The sequence below is a fragment of the Garra rufa genome, unplaced genomic scaffold (genome assembly GCF_049309525.1).
Source record: "Garra rufa unplaced genomic scaffold, GarRuf1.0 hap1_unplaced_042, whole genome shotgun sequence".
Taxonomy (NCBI): Eukaryota; Metazoa; Chordata; class Actinopteri; order Cypriniformes; family Cyprinidae; genus Garra; species Garra rufa.
The window spans coordinates 60,752-75,830 of record NW_027394317.1 but is presented as its reverse complement, the minus strand read 5'-3'; the positions used below and the strand labels follow the sequence as shown (position 1 = coordinate 75,830).

At 38.3% G+C, this 15,079-nt stretch overlaps 1 protein-coding gene across 1 annotated transcript in view; it reads right to left on the bottom strand.

Moving 5' to 3' along the window:
• The window catches only part of LOC141315886 (chromatin assembly factor 1 subunit A-like), a 28,780-nt gene that overhangs the window by 13,270 nt on the left and 431 nt on the right, over positions 1-15,079 (bottom strand). The window contains exons 2-4 of the mRNA XM_073832728.1: positions 14,295-14,342; positions 567-1,144; positions 436-483 (exon numbers count right to left, since the gene is read on the bottom strand). Coding sequence (XP_073688829.1) covers positions 436-483; positions 567-1,144; positions 14,295-14,342 — 674 coding nt within the window. The remainder of the gene's footprint in view (positions 1-435; positions 484-566; positions 1,145-14,294; positions 14,343-15,079) is intronic.

Sequence of the window (15,079 nt, the reverse complement as noted above, 5' to 3'; positions counted from 1 at the left end):
TTGTGATAACCTATTTGGGACTTTTAGAGGAGTAATAGGACTAGGGATGCACCGATACGAATCGGCCTATCATGCTTGCGCGTTTTGTCAGTAAAGCCGGTTCTGTAATCAGCGGTAAATGCCATCAGGTGCGTGATTTCACGTTGAGCCGTATATACTACACACAGCCGTTGTTTACCGACGAGCTGCGCAAATCAATGTTCATTATCAGTGTGAATGTGCGCAGCTCGTCAGTGAACAACGGCTGTGTGTAGTATATACGGCTCAACGTGAAATCACGCACCTGATGGCATTTACCGCTGATTATAGAACCGGCTTTACTGACAAAACGCGCAAGTGATCGGCCGATACGGATCGGTGCATCCCTAAATAGGACTCAGATTAACATTGCCCTAAAAAACTGGTTTCTAAATGTGATCAAATGTGGGATTTCACCTTAAGGGATCGTCTCTTCATTTTACTAGCTGCGTCAATCCGTGACGTCTGCAAAAAGAAAAGCTAAAGATCAATAGGTTGAACTTTTAAGCAAATAGAAGAGATAAAATGATTGAATCATATCTACTCACAGAAGCAGGGGTGCTGGGAGCACTCTTGCTGGGCTCTGGAGAGCTCTCAACCACTGAGAGGGAGCTGGTAGACTCTGTCGACAGCACAGACTCATTCCCATGACTGACTTCATTCTCTTGCTGCTCCTCTTCCTCAGAGTCAGACTCCTGAGTGATGTCCAGCATTGAAACATCTTCATCTTTCTCCGTCTCTTTCTCTGTCAGTGGCGTAGTTGGTTCTGCAGATTCTGTTTCATGTTCTGCATTCTTTGTTGTTTCTTCGCTAAGTGGGCAAGTGGCAGCGACTGGAGGTTCAGGCTGCTGTATGACAGCTTCATTTGAGTCTTCGGTGAGGTCGATTGTGGCTTCAGGGCCAGAGCGGACTGGGGAACGCTTCCGTCTGCTCATGAAGCAATCAAGTGGTCCGCGGCCATTTACCAGAGCCGGACCATGGTTCAGCGGGGTGGAAGAGCTGTCCATATCATTTTCTCCATCTGACGTACTGGGTTCAGAACACTTGGGGGCAACCGGACCTTTGGTTTTTTTGGGCTCACTGCATTCCTTGGGTTCTGGGTTGAGCCGTTTGAAAGGTAGACGTGCTGTAGGGAGACAACACTGTTAGTTTAGTAGACTGCAATCCTATTTTGAGCATTAAAGGGATAGTTGTCCCAAAAATGAAAATTCTGTCATTAATTACTCAGCCTCATGTCATTTCAAACCAGTAAAAGATTTGTTCATCTTCAGAACACAAATTAAGATGTTTTTAATATAATCCGAGAGCTTTCTGACCAGGCCCGGACATAGGCATGGGCAAGGTGGGGCAATGCCCCCCTAAATGCTGTGACTGCCCCCCCAAACGTAAAGGCATGCAAAATTCCGAATTTCATAAAACAAACAAACTAAATTGCCTTATGTTATTTATCCTATTTACACGAAGGTATGTCATTTCTGTCTCTACATGATCGCGCGTTTACAACGTCTCCTCTGCGAAAACACGGACGGGATCGCGCACTCCATTCATAAAAACCGACTTTACTATAGCGCGGAATACCACAGAATTCGTTGATTTTTGGATTAATAAATCAAAAGTTGGTCTGTCACTTAATTCAAATCGCGATATGGACTAGTGTCTGTGAAAACTGAAATGCAAAAAGACTGGAAAAGAATTTAAAAAGGCTGATGATGATGGCAATGTAGAGTTTGAAGACCTCTCTACCGTTTGCAAATATCTACACGGGTATAAGAATGCATTTCCTCAGCTCCATCGCATGTATGTGACCTCCCTTGTGATTGGAATATCATCTGCATCATGCTAAAGCTCTTTCTCCACTTTGTCTCGTGTTCTTACTCCCTTCCGCCGCACTATTGCTACATGAAAGAAAAAGAAATGTAGTTATTCTGGCTCAGGAGAAGGGCATAACCACAGGCCTAGATATGCATGCATTTGTTAGTCTTTTTGCACAGAAAAGCAGACGACTGATGCTTTAAAAAAAAAATTTTTGTAAAAAAAATACACAAAAAAAGAAATAAAAAAATATATGAATAAAATAAAAAGACAAAAAAATGAATAGATAGATAGATAGATAGATAGATAGATAGATAGAGACATTTAAAAAAGTAAAAATTAAAAAAAAACAAAACATAAATGCAGCCTCAAAAGGGCACAAGCCAGTGTCCTATTTGTGCCGGTCCCAAGCCTGGGTAAATGCAGAGGGTAGGGCATCAAACATAAAACCTATAAGACAAATCAAATTGAACAAAGGAGAAGATAGAGATATGGATAGGTGGACTGATATGATGACAGCATAGTTAGTATAGTTTTCTTTGCATAGATAATTAGAGAAGCTCACCCACACTTGCCCCCCCAATATTCTACATGCACCCCCTAATGGGGCTGGCTAAATCCGGCCCTGTTTCTGACCCTGCATAGACAGCAGTGCACCCAGAAAGAACAGTAAGGTCATCGTTAAAAGTGTCCATGTGACATCAGTTGGTTCAACTGTAACGTTATGAAGCTACGAAAATATTGTTTGTGCGCAAATAAAACAAAAGTAAAGACTTTATCCAATAACATTTTCGACGCACGTTCACAAGAGTATCAATGCATGTGTGGGCTCTGTCGAAACCTTCAGACAATTTTACGAAGACGTGTCTTCCTCCGCAGAACACAATCTAGTAGCTTCGTAACATTACAGTTGAAGCACTGATGTCACATGGGCTATTTTACCGATGTCCTTACTGAGCAATTCCAGCGTTACGGACGTGACATTCAAAGTCAAAACCTGAAATATAAACTCTCATAAATTTTATTCTTTATGACTATATTGTACCATCTCTTTATATTTTTCAAAACCCCTTAAAATAGAGTCCAGGCATCAGAAAAGTTTCAGTCTAAAACGCTGTTATATTTTAAATGAGGGAAATAAACGTGTTACGGACGTGACAAAAAAAGACAAGTTTCTGGGAGACAACATATTTTGTAGAATTTCTGCGATTTACAGTGCACAAACCAGAAGTAACAATATCTGCCGAATCGACAAGGGTTGGCCATTTACAAAACCTAAAATTAGGGATGCACCGATCATGATTTTTCATGGCCGATTCCGATACCGATTTTTTACAAGCAAGCTGGCCGATTCCGATACCGATTTCCGATTTTTTCAAAAACAAGAAGTTATGCAAGTAAACAACATAAACATGTTTATTTTGTATTTAACAGGCCAAACTGGCTTTGGCTATTGAATCAATAGCATCTGACATCTGAAATTAAATAATAAATAAAAAATATGAAATTAAATACAGTTTAATAAGTAAAACATGCTTTTAGTAAAGTAAAACAGTAAGCCAACAGGCATTTTAATGTAAAATAATAATAATCATTCTTAACAGAACAGACTTTTATTTTTGGCTTTTCAAAAGTAAAGTAATGCTTGTTTAGAGCTGGGCGGTATGACCAAAAAATTTATATCACGGTATTTTTCAAAATGATACGGTATCACGGTATATGACGGTATTTTTTTTTTCATGCATGACTAGGTGTTAACCACATTTCCTAATAAATTAGAGAATAATTACTGCAGCATATTGGCTTACACTGGACTAGTATTAACCCAGGTTTGATTGGTCTCACAAAATGCTGCTGTTCACAAAGAAGTGACAGTGGCACTCATAATTGTAATGAGGTGAAGAAATCAGAATTCATGATTTGCAGTCAAAATACACAACACTTTATTGTGCATTCTTCACAAGTTCACATTTACAAGTCTACGCGTTTCTCTTCCAGCAGGAGGCGCTGTCAGAATGGTAGTATACAAAGTAGCGCAACAAATGATTCTGAAACGTGCAGCGCTCATATTTATTCAATGGATAGCCTTTTGAAGCTTCATCGCAATTCTTGTCTTTCAGTCCCCACATTTTAGACCACCTGAAATCATAATTATGACTTTCATAACCCCCTAATAACACTGCAGTCATCAATGAAAATTAAGAGCTTTATTTAAGACTTTCAAAAACAAACCTTACACAAAATACGTTTCTTTTTTATTTTTTTCCCCACCATGTTCGGGGCACAAGAAAAATATTAAGGGACTAAATTAATATCAGCATATGAAGTATAATCGTCTCTCATTGTCTGAAAGAATGCACATCAGATGCTGAAAGTCAGTTTTTACTTTCACTTTAACATATTGATCAGTTTCCACGTTGCTTGTGTGATATCCATTGGCTTTAAAACATAAATATTAATAAAAATACAGTATATAGAAAAGACATATCTTTAAAATATTGCGACGTAACACCAACGTAAAGCCATTGTTTTTCTCTCACTGAAAGCTACATCTGTCTGCGCACAATGCGCCGATCTTTGCTCTCATCACTGCAGACACACCCCCTCTTGAAATTTCGGCATTACAAGTTTTGCAAATCGCTAACCCTGGGTCTTTCTCAGATATACTGAAATACGTCCACACCTCAGATGTGTTGCTTCAGACAAGCACGTGCAAGCTGCGGTTTCTGTTTGCGTCAACATACGTGTTCCCAGCGCTTTGTACGCACACACTCACCGGTATTGGGGTATATGAAAAATGAATATCATTTTTTAAAAAAACACCGGTATTCGGTATGAAAAGGTATACCGCCCAGCCCTATGCTTGTTTTTGTTTTTTACAAAAATAAGCATCTCAGCTTTGTCACAAGTGAGTGTTTCTTTTTTCATCTGTCACGTGAGAAGCTGAGCTGAACAAACGTTCGCTGTCTGCGCTTGTGCAGGACAGGACAGGTACGCTCGTGCAACTTCAGCGAGCACAGAAAAGCGGCTGTCCTTTGCAGACATTGCAGATTGCAATCTTCACGTCCTGCTCACAGATTTCGAAAAACCTCCACACAAGTGACATGTTTCTGAATGAATCGAATGCCGCGGCTCGCGTACACACTTCCGGAAAAAAACCGGCCGGGATAAAAACGAAAACCGCGTTAGATGCAAAAACCGGCCGGTTTCGATTTATGGCCGGTCAACCGGTGCATCCCTACCTAAAATATCAATTTTGTTTAAATTTTCGTTTTTATGCTTAAGAGGAAAAATCAGTGTTACGCACGTGACACTGAAAGCGGAATTTATCCGACTATGAATATGCTTATAAAATGCTTTAATAACTTTAATAGAGACGTCTAGTAGTAACTAATAATCATTCGTTTAAGCCAGTATTTAACTAAATAATGTATAGAAAAATTTGTCATTTTAATTTTTTATTATTAAACTAATGTTTTCTTGTCGGCTGCAAGATTAAATTCACAATGCTCACTCTCATCTCCACAGGCCTATACTGGTTGTGACTTTAGAGAGAAATACAGCCTTCAAATTACATAAACGGGGATTTAATTTCGTTTTTAATTGGTTCGTTTAAAAATAGAAATTTCAACCTTTTATAGACTCTTGTAGCCTATGTGAGTTCTGGCTCTTTTTTTAAGATACTCCCCACCTCAGAAATAGAGATGACAGAAAGCGCTTTGTTGTTATTATGAATTTACATTAAATCAACTGATTTTAAGTTGTTTCATTATCATGAAAAATATGCAAGTGAGCGCAGGCGCCTAGGGCTGTCGCGATAACCGCAATATCGCAATACAGCGCTATTGACGTGCATAACCGCAGAGGAATGCAACAACCGCAGCAACCGCGATATTTGCCTGTTTTCTTTTTTCCTAAGGATTTGCCCTTCTCACTTAATGCCTGTGCGCTGAATATTAAATTAGTAATAAGTTAGTAATGATAACATAATGTGTTTATTATGAGGCTCAGTAGATATGCACTTAACAAGCCTAAACAGACAGCGAATGAGAGAGAGATCGACTGAGCTTGTGCGATTACCTGCGTCTGTCTTTCAGATCGAGTCAGGTATGTATGTGAAACTAGCTTGTCATGTCCAAGGAAAGTGAAATCTCTGTCTTAACATCGACGCTCTGCTGGTCAGCTGAGCCTTTAAAAGTGGCGATTAAAGTTAAAATGATTTTAACATCGTGTTTCATTACGTCTCTCTTTGAATAAATAAGCGTTTTTGAACGTATATTGAATGAACGGATTAAAGACTTACTCAAAGATAGTCTATTGCCTCCATCTTGTGGCGTAAAAATGAAACTGCACTGACTGACAGCTCGTCTAGAACACGCAGGTGAAATACTGACAGAAAGTCTCTTGTCCAGTCAGACTCGCGCGCTAACTGTTATATACACGAAGATTTCAGATTAGGGATGTTAACCGATGACCGTTTGACCGGTGGTTGACCGTATCAACGTTAACCGGTCAAAGTTGTCGGTAGTCGGTTAAAAAAAAAAAGTGCCGGTGCGTCTTTTACGCATTCTGAAGGTGCCTGTTTTATCCATTGGTTTTATCATGTTGCAGTCTATTAGGCAACATTCCGCATAAGATGGGCTTAGATTTGGAAATACATTACATCTACATTTCAGTGGTAACCGATAAGGTGATGATGATCATCATCTTTCTTTATTATGGTTAACACTACCTCAACTAAAGCGGCGTCTCTTCGGAGCTGTCATTTTCTTAAATGAGCCGTGGCAATGTTTCAAATGAGCTTCTAACCTAGACAAACGCCTTTATTTTCAAAGCGATCACCTTGTACCCAAACCATTTGAAACTAAGGAGCCATTTGTCCTACGAGTACATACAACAAGCTCTTCGGCGCCGCGTTTGCGGGACTCATGTTTCGCGCTGTAGGGGATTTTAAAAAAGTGACGTGAGTGGCAGTGTGTGTGTGTGTGTGTGTGTGCGGGAGGCAGAGCGGCAGAGAGAGGCCGCGATCACACCGAACGCGTTTTTGCAGTTGGAGGCGCCTCTTTTGAATGGTTTTCTGTTGGCAGTGAGCGTTCTACGCGCTGCTTATGCGCCCCAGGCGCCTCGCGTTTTCACCGCCTGCTGCGCCTCGCGTTTTTGCAGGAGCGCTCTGAGCGCATGAAGTTTGAAAAAAAAAAATCAACTCTGAGCGTAAAAACGCCCAACGTCATTCGCGTTCTTTTCCATTGTCCAATCGAATGAATGGAGACGAGGCGGCCCTTCTGTTGTGGTGACGGAATTTTACGGTTGCTTAAAAAGTCCGGAGACTGCAAGAAATAGAGGAGAAACCTTTTGTGTCTATCGTGGGTAACCCGGAGCTGTATTATTTAGGGTTTCTGCTAATATGACAGTTTACTTAACAGCATAAAACGAAGATTTTAGAGTGCTCGCGCTATAATCCTTTGATTTGACTGACAGGACAGCTGTTTTGGTCGTTGCTTAGCAACATAAAAAAACGCAGCACACTGCTCTTTTATTAAAAGTCACCAAAAAAAAAAAAGGCAGTGCTGTGCGCATCGCGTTTTTAGAGACGCGTTCGGTGTCATCGCGGCCAGATGCGACAGAGTTGCGAAATTGCAGGCGCGGCTCGAAATGGCTGTTATTTCAAATAGCGTACCATATTTTAAACTAATCGGTTAACCGGTTTCAACCGGCTAATGAGGCTCGGTGGTCGGTCAAGAAATTTTTTAGTTTTCGCCATCCCTATTTCAGATGCAAAGCCTCTAAGTATGTCTGACATTTTTCTTCAAAATTTGCATTTCTTACTGGCTAGGTTTCTATGTAAGTAGCCTACTGTTTACTTCACTTCACATATCAACGCGATTTGGTTTCGGTTTATTGATTTCTGAATATGACCTTACATTGTAACAGCCTACACACAATTATATGGCGGTAATACCGCATACCGCGCTACTGAGCCACTCAAAATTACCGCAAGGGAAATTCCTTAACCGCGACAGCCCTACAGGCGCCTCGCCATATGTGTATTAATATTTCGTGCAAACACTTGAATGCGGGCCAAAAACGTAGGCATTACCTAAGTTAATACTAGAGTTTGCAATCCGCATTCGACTAAATCTTACCTCTGCCAAGTTCTCGCTGAAAATGTGATTTCTAAAATGTTATTAGAATGAATTTATTTTGAAAATGTTAAATGGAAACTAGTCACAGCAGCAGACCTTCATCAGTCATCAGCCAAGAGGTAAACATATGTGCCGGTATATAGACTACAATGCACAAACGAGAAGCAAATCTGCCGAAGGGAGAAGAGTTGGTCATTCAAAAGCATAAAATATCAATTTTATTTTGGTTTTCGTTTGTGTTTAAGCACTTAATGTTTGCCACAAAGCATAGGCAAAAGTAGCCTAATGATTGACAAAATAAGACGTTTTAATTTATTAATAAAATAACATAAAAGTTTTCTGTGTCATCGTCGGCCCAAAAAAATTAAATTCACGAAATCTCAACTGGATGCTCCTTTGGAAATGCATTTGCAGATTACATAAGAGCATTGATTTCGTTTTATTTCGTTCGTTTAAAAGTAGACTTTCTTTAGATGTATTTCTCATGTATATGAGCACCCCAATTTTAAGTTGTTTCTTTTCTTTTTTTTTTATTATTTTAAATTGTCTCATATAAAAAAATGCTTTATCAGAAAAAAAATGCTGGCGCGGGCACCTCCCCGTCATGCATGCGCATTAATTTTTCCGCACAAACACTTGCATATTTATAATGGCATATTTAAATAATTAAGTTTAGGCTAGAGTGTGGGATCCACATTAAAATAAATCTTCACCAGTCTACATCTGAGATGCAGTTATAACATGCAAATTGAAGGATATATTTGACGTTTTAAAATGATCTAATGGGCCGATGCCGCTCCAATGCATTTATCATTAGTTGATGTTGATCAAGATTACACCAATGTCGCAGTCATAAACTTGTTTAATGACTCTCATGAACTTGTTGCAATAAATCACGTATGCATTAAATAAAGATACAAAACCGGTTCTTAAATATGCTGAATGTATATTGTACAAATTATTATAAATGGGAAACTAGCCTAATCTTATTCGCAGTCTAGCATTTTGCATCTGCATAAAATAGTGAATTAAACATGCAATGATACAAAATAAAACCAAACAAAAAAAATATTTACACAAATATGAGTGCTGTAACCCCACAGAACATCTCTTGTGTCACGCATGCGCACAGAACAAGCAAAATCTTGCTCTCTGCATGAATACAGCACAGATGGCGACAAGTTATTTGAAACAGATAAAGGCCCGGTTTCACAGACAGGGCCTAGCCTAAACCAGGATTAAGCCATAGTTCAATTAGGACATTTACGTAATTTTTATAAATGTGACTTAGAAAGAAACATTACTGGTGTGCATCTTTAGGCAAAACAAAGGCACTGATCTATTTTAAGATTAGTCAATGCACGTTTCTTTCAGTTGAAACAGCTCAGACTTACATTTTAGTCTAGGAATAGGCTTAAGCTTTGTCTGTGAAACCGGGGGAAAATGTTTAAAAAAAGATAATATTGACAATGAAAATGATATGCCATTTTAAATAGTTTTGACGATTTTTTCCTTTTGTCCACCTGTGCATTTCTGACCCGCATGGCAAATGCAGTCTATCTCCGCGATGTTCCCGTTGAGAATGCAATTTCTGAAATTTTAGAATGAATTCATTTCTAAAATGTTATGATAGGGAAAGCCTGAAACAGGTCACAGCAGTATGGAAATACACAGGCTATCAGTTCTCAACGTGTGTGCCAGTATGCATATGATTTACTATGAAGCGTCCGTAACGCATTATTATGGCTGATGAGAGCAAAGAATTGAGATAGGCTGTTGATCATAATAAGCATGGCCATAAGTTGGCTTTGTGCAGAAAGTTTCAAGTTAATTGCATTAATAATTACTAAATGAAATAAACTTAATCTTTAAAACGTTACGGACGTGACACAGCACTAAAGCGCCCTGACGCCATAAATCTAGCCCTTATAAATCCAAAAATCATCGCTGTTTAGACAAAGTGAGTTTATTTACTTTTCAGGCAGGCCTCCATCTTTCTACAAAATACTTACTGCTCACATAAATTAAAAAATGAGCATTCTTTGACCTCTCATTTGAAACTATGAAATACAGTCGAATGAAAATGTAATTTTACAATAGGTGCACCCCTCATATGTGGTGGAAAAACAGTGATTTCCTTCAAATTTTTATTAAAGCATATTGAGGCAGTAAAATACAGACCTAAATGCACAACTTAAACAGGGTTTTGTTCTTTTTGTAAAAACTTTATTTTTTCTTGGTAAGGTTTACTTGATTTGTGTGGAATTGCCCTACTACCTTTCTGGGCCTTGAAAGTGTCAGTTTTGTTGTTGTCTACTCAGGGTCAGAAAGCTCTCAGATTTCATCAAAAATATCTTAATTTGTGTTCTGAAGATGAACAAAGGTCTTACAATCTGGAAGATGAGGGTGAGTAATTAATGACAGAATTTTCTTTTGTAAGTTTGGGCTTTTATATAGGAATGAAAGTGTTTTTGAATAAAAATTCAGTCAGAAGTTTACATACACCTTGCAGAATCTGCAAAATGTTAATTATTTTACCTAAATAAGAAGGATCATACAAAATGCATGTTATTCTTTATTTAGTACTGACCTGAATACAATATTTCACATAAAGTATGTTTACATATAGTCCACAAGAGAAAATAGTTGAATTTATAGAAATGACCCCATTCAAAAGTTTACATACACTTGATTCTTAATACTGTGTTGTTACCTGAATGATCCACAGCTGTGTTTTTTTGTTTAGTGATAGTTGTTCATGAGTCCCTTGTTTGTCCTGAACAATTAAACTGCTCACAGTTCTTTAGAAAAATTCTTCAGGTCCCACAAATTTAGTTTTTTCAGCATTTGTGTATTTGAACCCTTTCCAACAATGACTGTATGATTTTGAGATCCATCTTTTCACACTGAGGGACTCATATTCAACGATTACAGAAGGTTCAAACACTCACTGATGCTTCAGAAGTTAAAACGATGCATTAAAGGAGAAGTCCGGTGTGATATTGACCTAAAGTGTGTTGAATCATTATACCAAGTGTGAACGTACCTTGCATATCTCATCTCGGTTTGTGCCCTGCAATTCGAAATCTGGCGTTAGTTAGCCGACGCTAACAACAGGTTGTCAATGAGGGAGAATAGGGCATCGGACTAGCCATGTAAATAAATCACTTTTATGCCATCTACGAGGCACAAAGTAGCTCCACACTTCATTGGTAGACTTGATAACCTGATAAGTTCCTTCCTGCTCGTCACTCGACCTATCGTGACTAAATTCAAGATGACGGCGGCCGGTAAATTCCTTGCAGGTACTGTCTGTATAAATCTTGTAAATAAACTACCGGTGCTTTTTCTGAGTTCTCAATGTCTCGTTTTAAATGTCAGGGCCCTTGGAAGTCTACCAATGAAGTGTGGAGCTACTTTGTGCCTCGTAAATGACATAAAACAGTGATTTATTTACATGGCTACTCCGATGCCCTGTTGACTCTCATTGACAACCTGTTGTTAGCAGCGGCTAACTGACCCCAGATTTCAGACTGCAGGGCACAAACCGAGATGAGATATGCAAGGTACGTTCACACTCGGTATAATGATTCAACACACTTTAGGTCAATATCACCAAAGTCCCTTTAAGGCAAGTCATGTCACTCGGCGGCCATCTTTGAAACGCCTCTCGGGCATTCAAGTGCAGCTCCTATCTGTTTGAATGGGGAAACATCAATTTCTCCAAAACTGTTCACCAAGCTTACGATTAAATTTCATATTTTAAATCTCCAACGAAATCCAACAAGAACTGCCTCATAAATATGGTTCCTTGAGCTCCAATAGCGTTAAAAAAACGCTTATTTTTCCTGCTAAATGAGCCAGTGCGCATGCGCAGTACTGAGCGCACGTCTTAGAGCGCCGATCGTTTCTATAGCAACCGGGACTTCTAACGGCAGCTGCAGTGACGCGCTGACTTTACTAATCAACGATTGACTCTTTATTAAGAAGGCGGGGCTTCGCGGCCATAATGAGCGTTGCATTTTTCCCCATTCAAAACTATACGAGTGACATGTCTTGGGTATTCTATAGTCTTTGATATCACACTGGCCTTCTCCTTTAAGATCCAGGGGGTGAAAACTTTTGAACAGAATAAAAATGTGTCCATTTAGTACTAGGGCTGCACGATTTGGAGAAAAAATCTAATTGCGATTTTTCTGATCAAAATTGCGATTTAAAATGCGATTTACTACTATTTCATAAAAGAGCTACAGGTTTGATATGGTGGTTTTAAGAGCACCAAAGAAAGACCAAGCATAATCAGAAAGTATGCTACACTGTTCTACTGTTTATTTAAAACCTCTTAAACATTTTTGGCTTTTTTTAAATAAAGTTGTCAGTTATCATGACATATTAAGAAAATAACTACAGTATCTTAAATAAAATTAACAATTAAAATGCTATAATATTATTAAAATCTTTTATAATATATTTATATATATATATATATATATATATATATATATAATTTTATAATAAAATATTATTAAAATCTTAAACTTTTAGGAATCCAAACACACTGTGAACAATTTTACATCAGTAAAACACTGAAGATAACCTACATTAAGAGACACTTTGTTGGGAAGTTGAGCCGCTGCTCCCGCTCATCTTTTCCAAATGACGTTAACGTTATTTGCTCAGTAAATGCAGTAGAGACCTGCACTCCTACGGGAGTATAGCGGGACCCGAGGCAACCGACTGCGGCGCGGGACATAACTTGATGGGCGAGTGCGGCTGTTCGGGACGCGGGAAAATAAAATGATTCGCGGGACCCCCGCAAAATAGAAATAGGCTATCTAAAAAGCAAATATTGTTATTAATCTATTGCACAAAAGCAGCAAGAACAACTAGTATATAACTTACAGCTATGATTAGTAAGCACAAGGATAGGCAGTCATCAGAGGTTAGAATCCACTCACTGCTCAAACATTCTTGCACAGTGCTGAATATTGCGTGCTCGCGAATTAAAACACACGAAGTGTAGACATTGATTCATTGTGCATAATATTTATTGTGTTAGAGCTTTATGAGATCGCATTTGAACTGAGATGTCAACTTTAGCTTTGTCTACTTGCATTCTGCTATGGATACACACAGTAGCTCATGCTTGCTCTTCTGTTAAGAATAACAGTGGTTTGTGAATGTTGATGCTTAGCCTATATAACAAATATTTTATCAGGAGCGTTTATGCTGGGGTTTTGTGAAATTACGAGATGTTACAAAACTGTTTCATGTAAATTCAATTGATGTACTGAAAAAACTATATAGGTTACTTTTATGTGGGCAGGAGCGGGACAAAACATGAATGTCGAGGCGGGAACTGAACGAGATAAACATATTTCTGCGGACGCGGGACTGAAAAATACGTCCTGTGCATGTCTCTACATGCAGTGTTAAAATGCCCCCTATTGGTTAAACTCTGCATCAAACGTAATATAAGCATGAAGACGTAATGTGCACATGAAGCGACCTGTCAGAAACGACTTAAATGCTTGTTACCACATTTGATAATAAATCGAAATAATCGCAGCTCTTGCGATTTGAAAGTCGCACCCTTTCAAATCGCGATTTCGGTTTAAAAACGATTAATCGTGCAGCCCTATTTAGTACTGCCCTTCAGAAGCTACAGAATGTGCCAATGTGTTCCTGAGAAGACAAAATAAGTTAAATTTACCCTGATCTTTATATTCAATTTTTTTAGCCCTCTGCTCCTAATGCATTGTTTTCTTTCTGAAGCATCAGTGAGTGTTTGAACCTTCTGTAATAGTTGCATATGAGTCCCTCAGTTGTCCTCAGTGTGAAAAGATAGGGAAAAACAAAACAAAAAACAGCTGTGGGTCATTAAGGTATCAACACAATATTGAGAATCAAAATGTTGCAAACTTTTGAACAGGGTAATTTTTATAAATGCAACCATTTTTTTCTCTTGTGGACTATATGTAAACATTTTATGTGGAATATCTTATTCAGGTCAGTATTAGATTAAAAATAACATGCATTGTGTATGATCTCTCTTATTTTGCTAAAATAATTAACATTATGCAGATTCTGCAAGGTGCATGTAAACATTTAACTTCAACTGTATATGACTAAAGCAATCTAAACTGGGAATATTTACTTTACCTTTTTTTTAACAAAATAAGCTCCCAAGACCCCAAAAAAAGGAAATTATGTAAAAAACTGTGTCCTCAAAGTATGACATAACCTGACACTATCATATGTCCCTGGTTAGGGATACGTTTTACATCATTGACTAGCAATATTAACACTTAAGTTGTTTACCTTGAACAAGCTTCTTGCTGGTATTAGCTTTGCCCACACAATCCATGCCTGAAATATACAAAAAGTATGTTATGAACCAATCCGTTATCCTTAAAATAAATGAAATGGCATTATTGTGACATGGACTTTGACATATGGTTAAAATCAAAACTTGAAGCAAAACACCACTCGTTGTCAATCCACGTCTCGTCACAACAAAGATAACGTTATGTTAACTGCTACCTCTGCATGCTAACTGAACTATTAAGTTAGTTGACAGTCGCTTCGAACCCAAAGATTTAATTTTCAATAATAAATGGTAACTTTAAACTCATGAAAAAGTTCAAGAGTCTCCACATAAAACTAAAATCGCTTACAAACTCCCAAAGACACAATGGAGACCAGATCCACGTATAATGTTTAGTTTAGTTCTCCCGCCTTTCAGCGAATGATGGTTTGTTAGGCCTGTGGCTAAAGTGAGTTTGGCTACTGAACCTGTGACTGCGAAGCCATTAAGTTCATCCATTAGCATAAGACTAAGAAACAAAGAACTAGTTTGAGTTCAAAACAACATAAACAAGGCGTATTTCGATAAACCCAGTCGAATACAGAAAAAAAAAATAAACATTACGCGTCAAAAGTCACATTTTGTGAGGAGAAAAACAAGCTTGTCAATAACAAATCTGAGCTCACCTGCTAACATGCTAATTATGAGTAGAAAACCCTCGACAACACCAAATGCTACTTTGAAAAGACATTCATTTTACATTTTTATCGTTTCTCAGACAAACTGAAACGAACTAAAA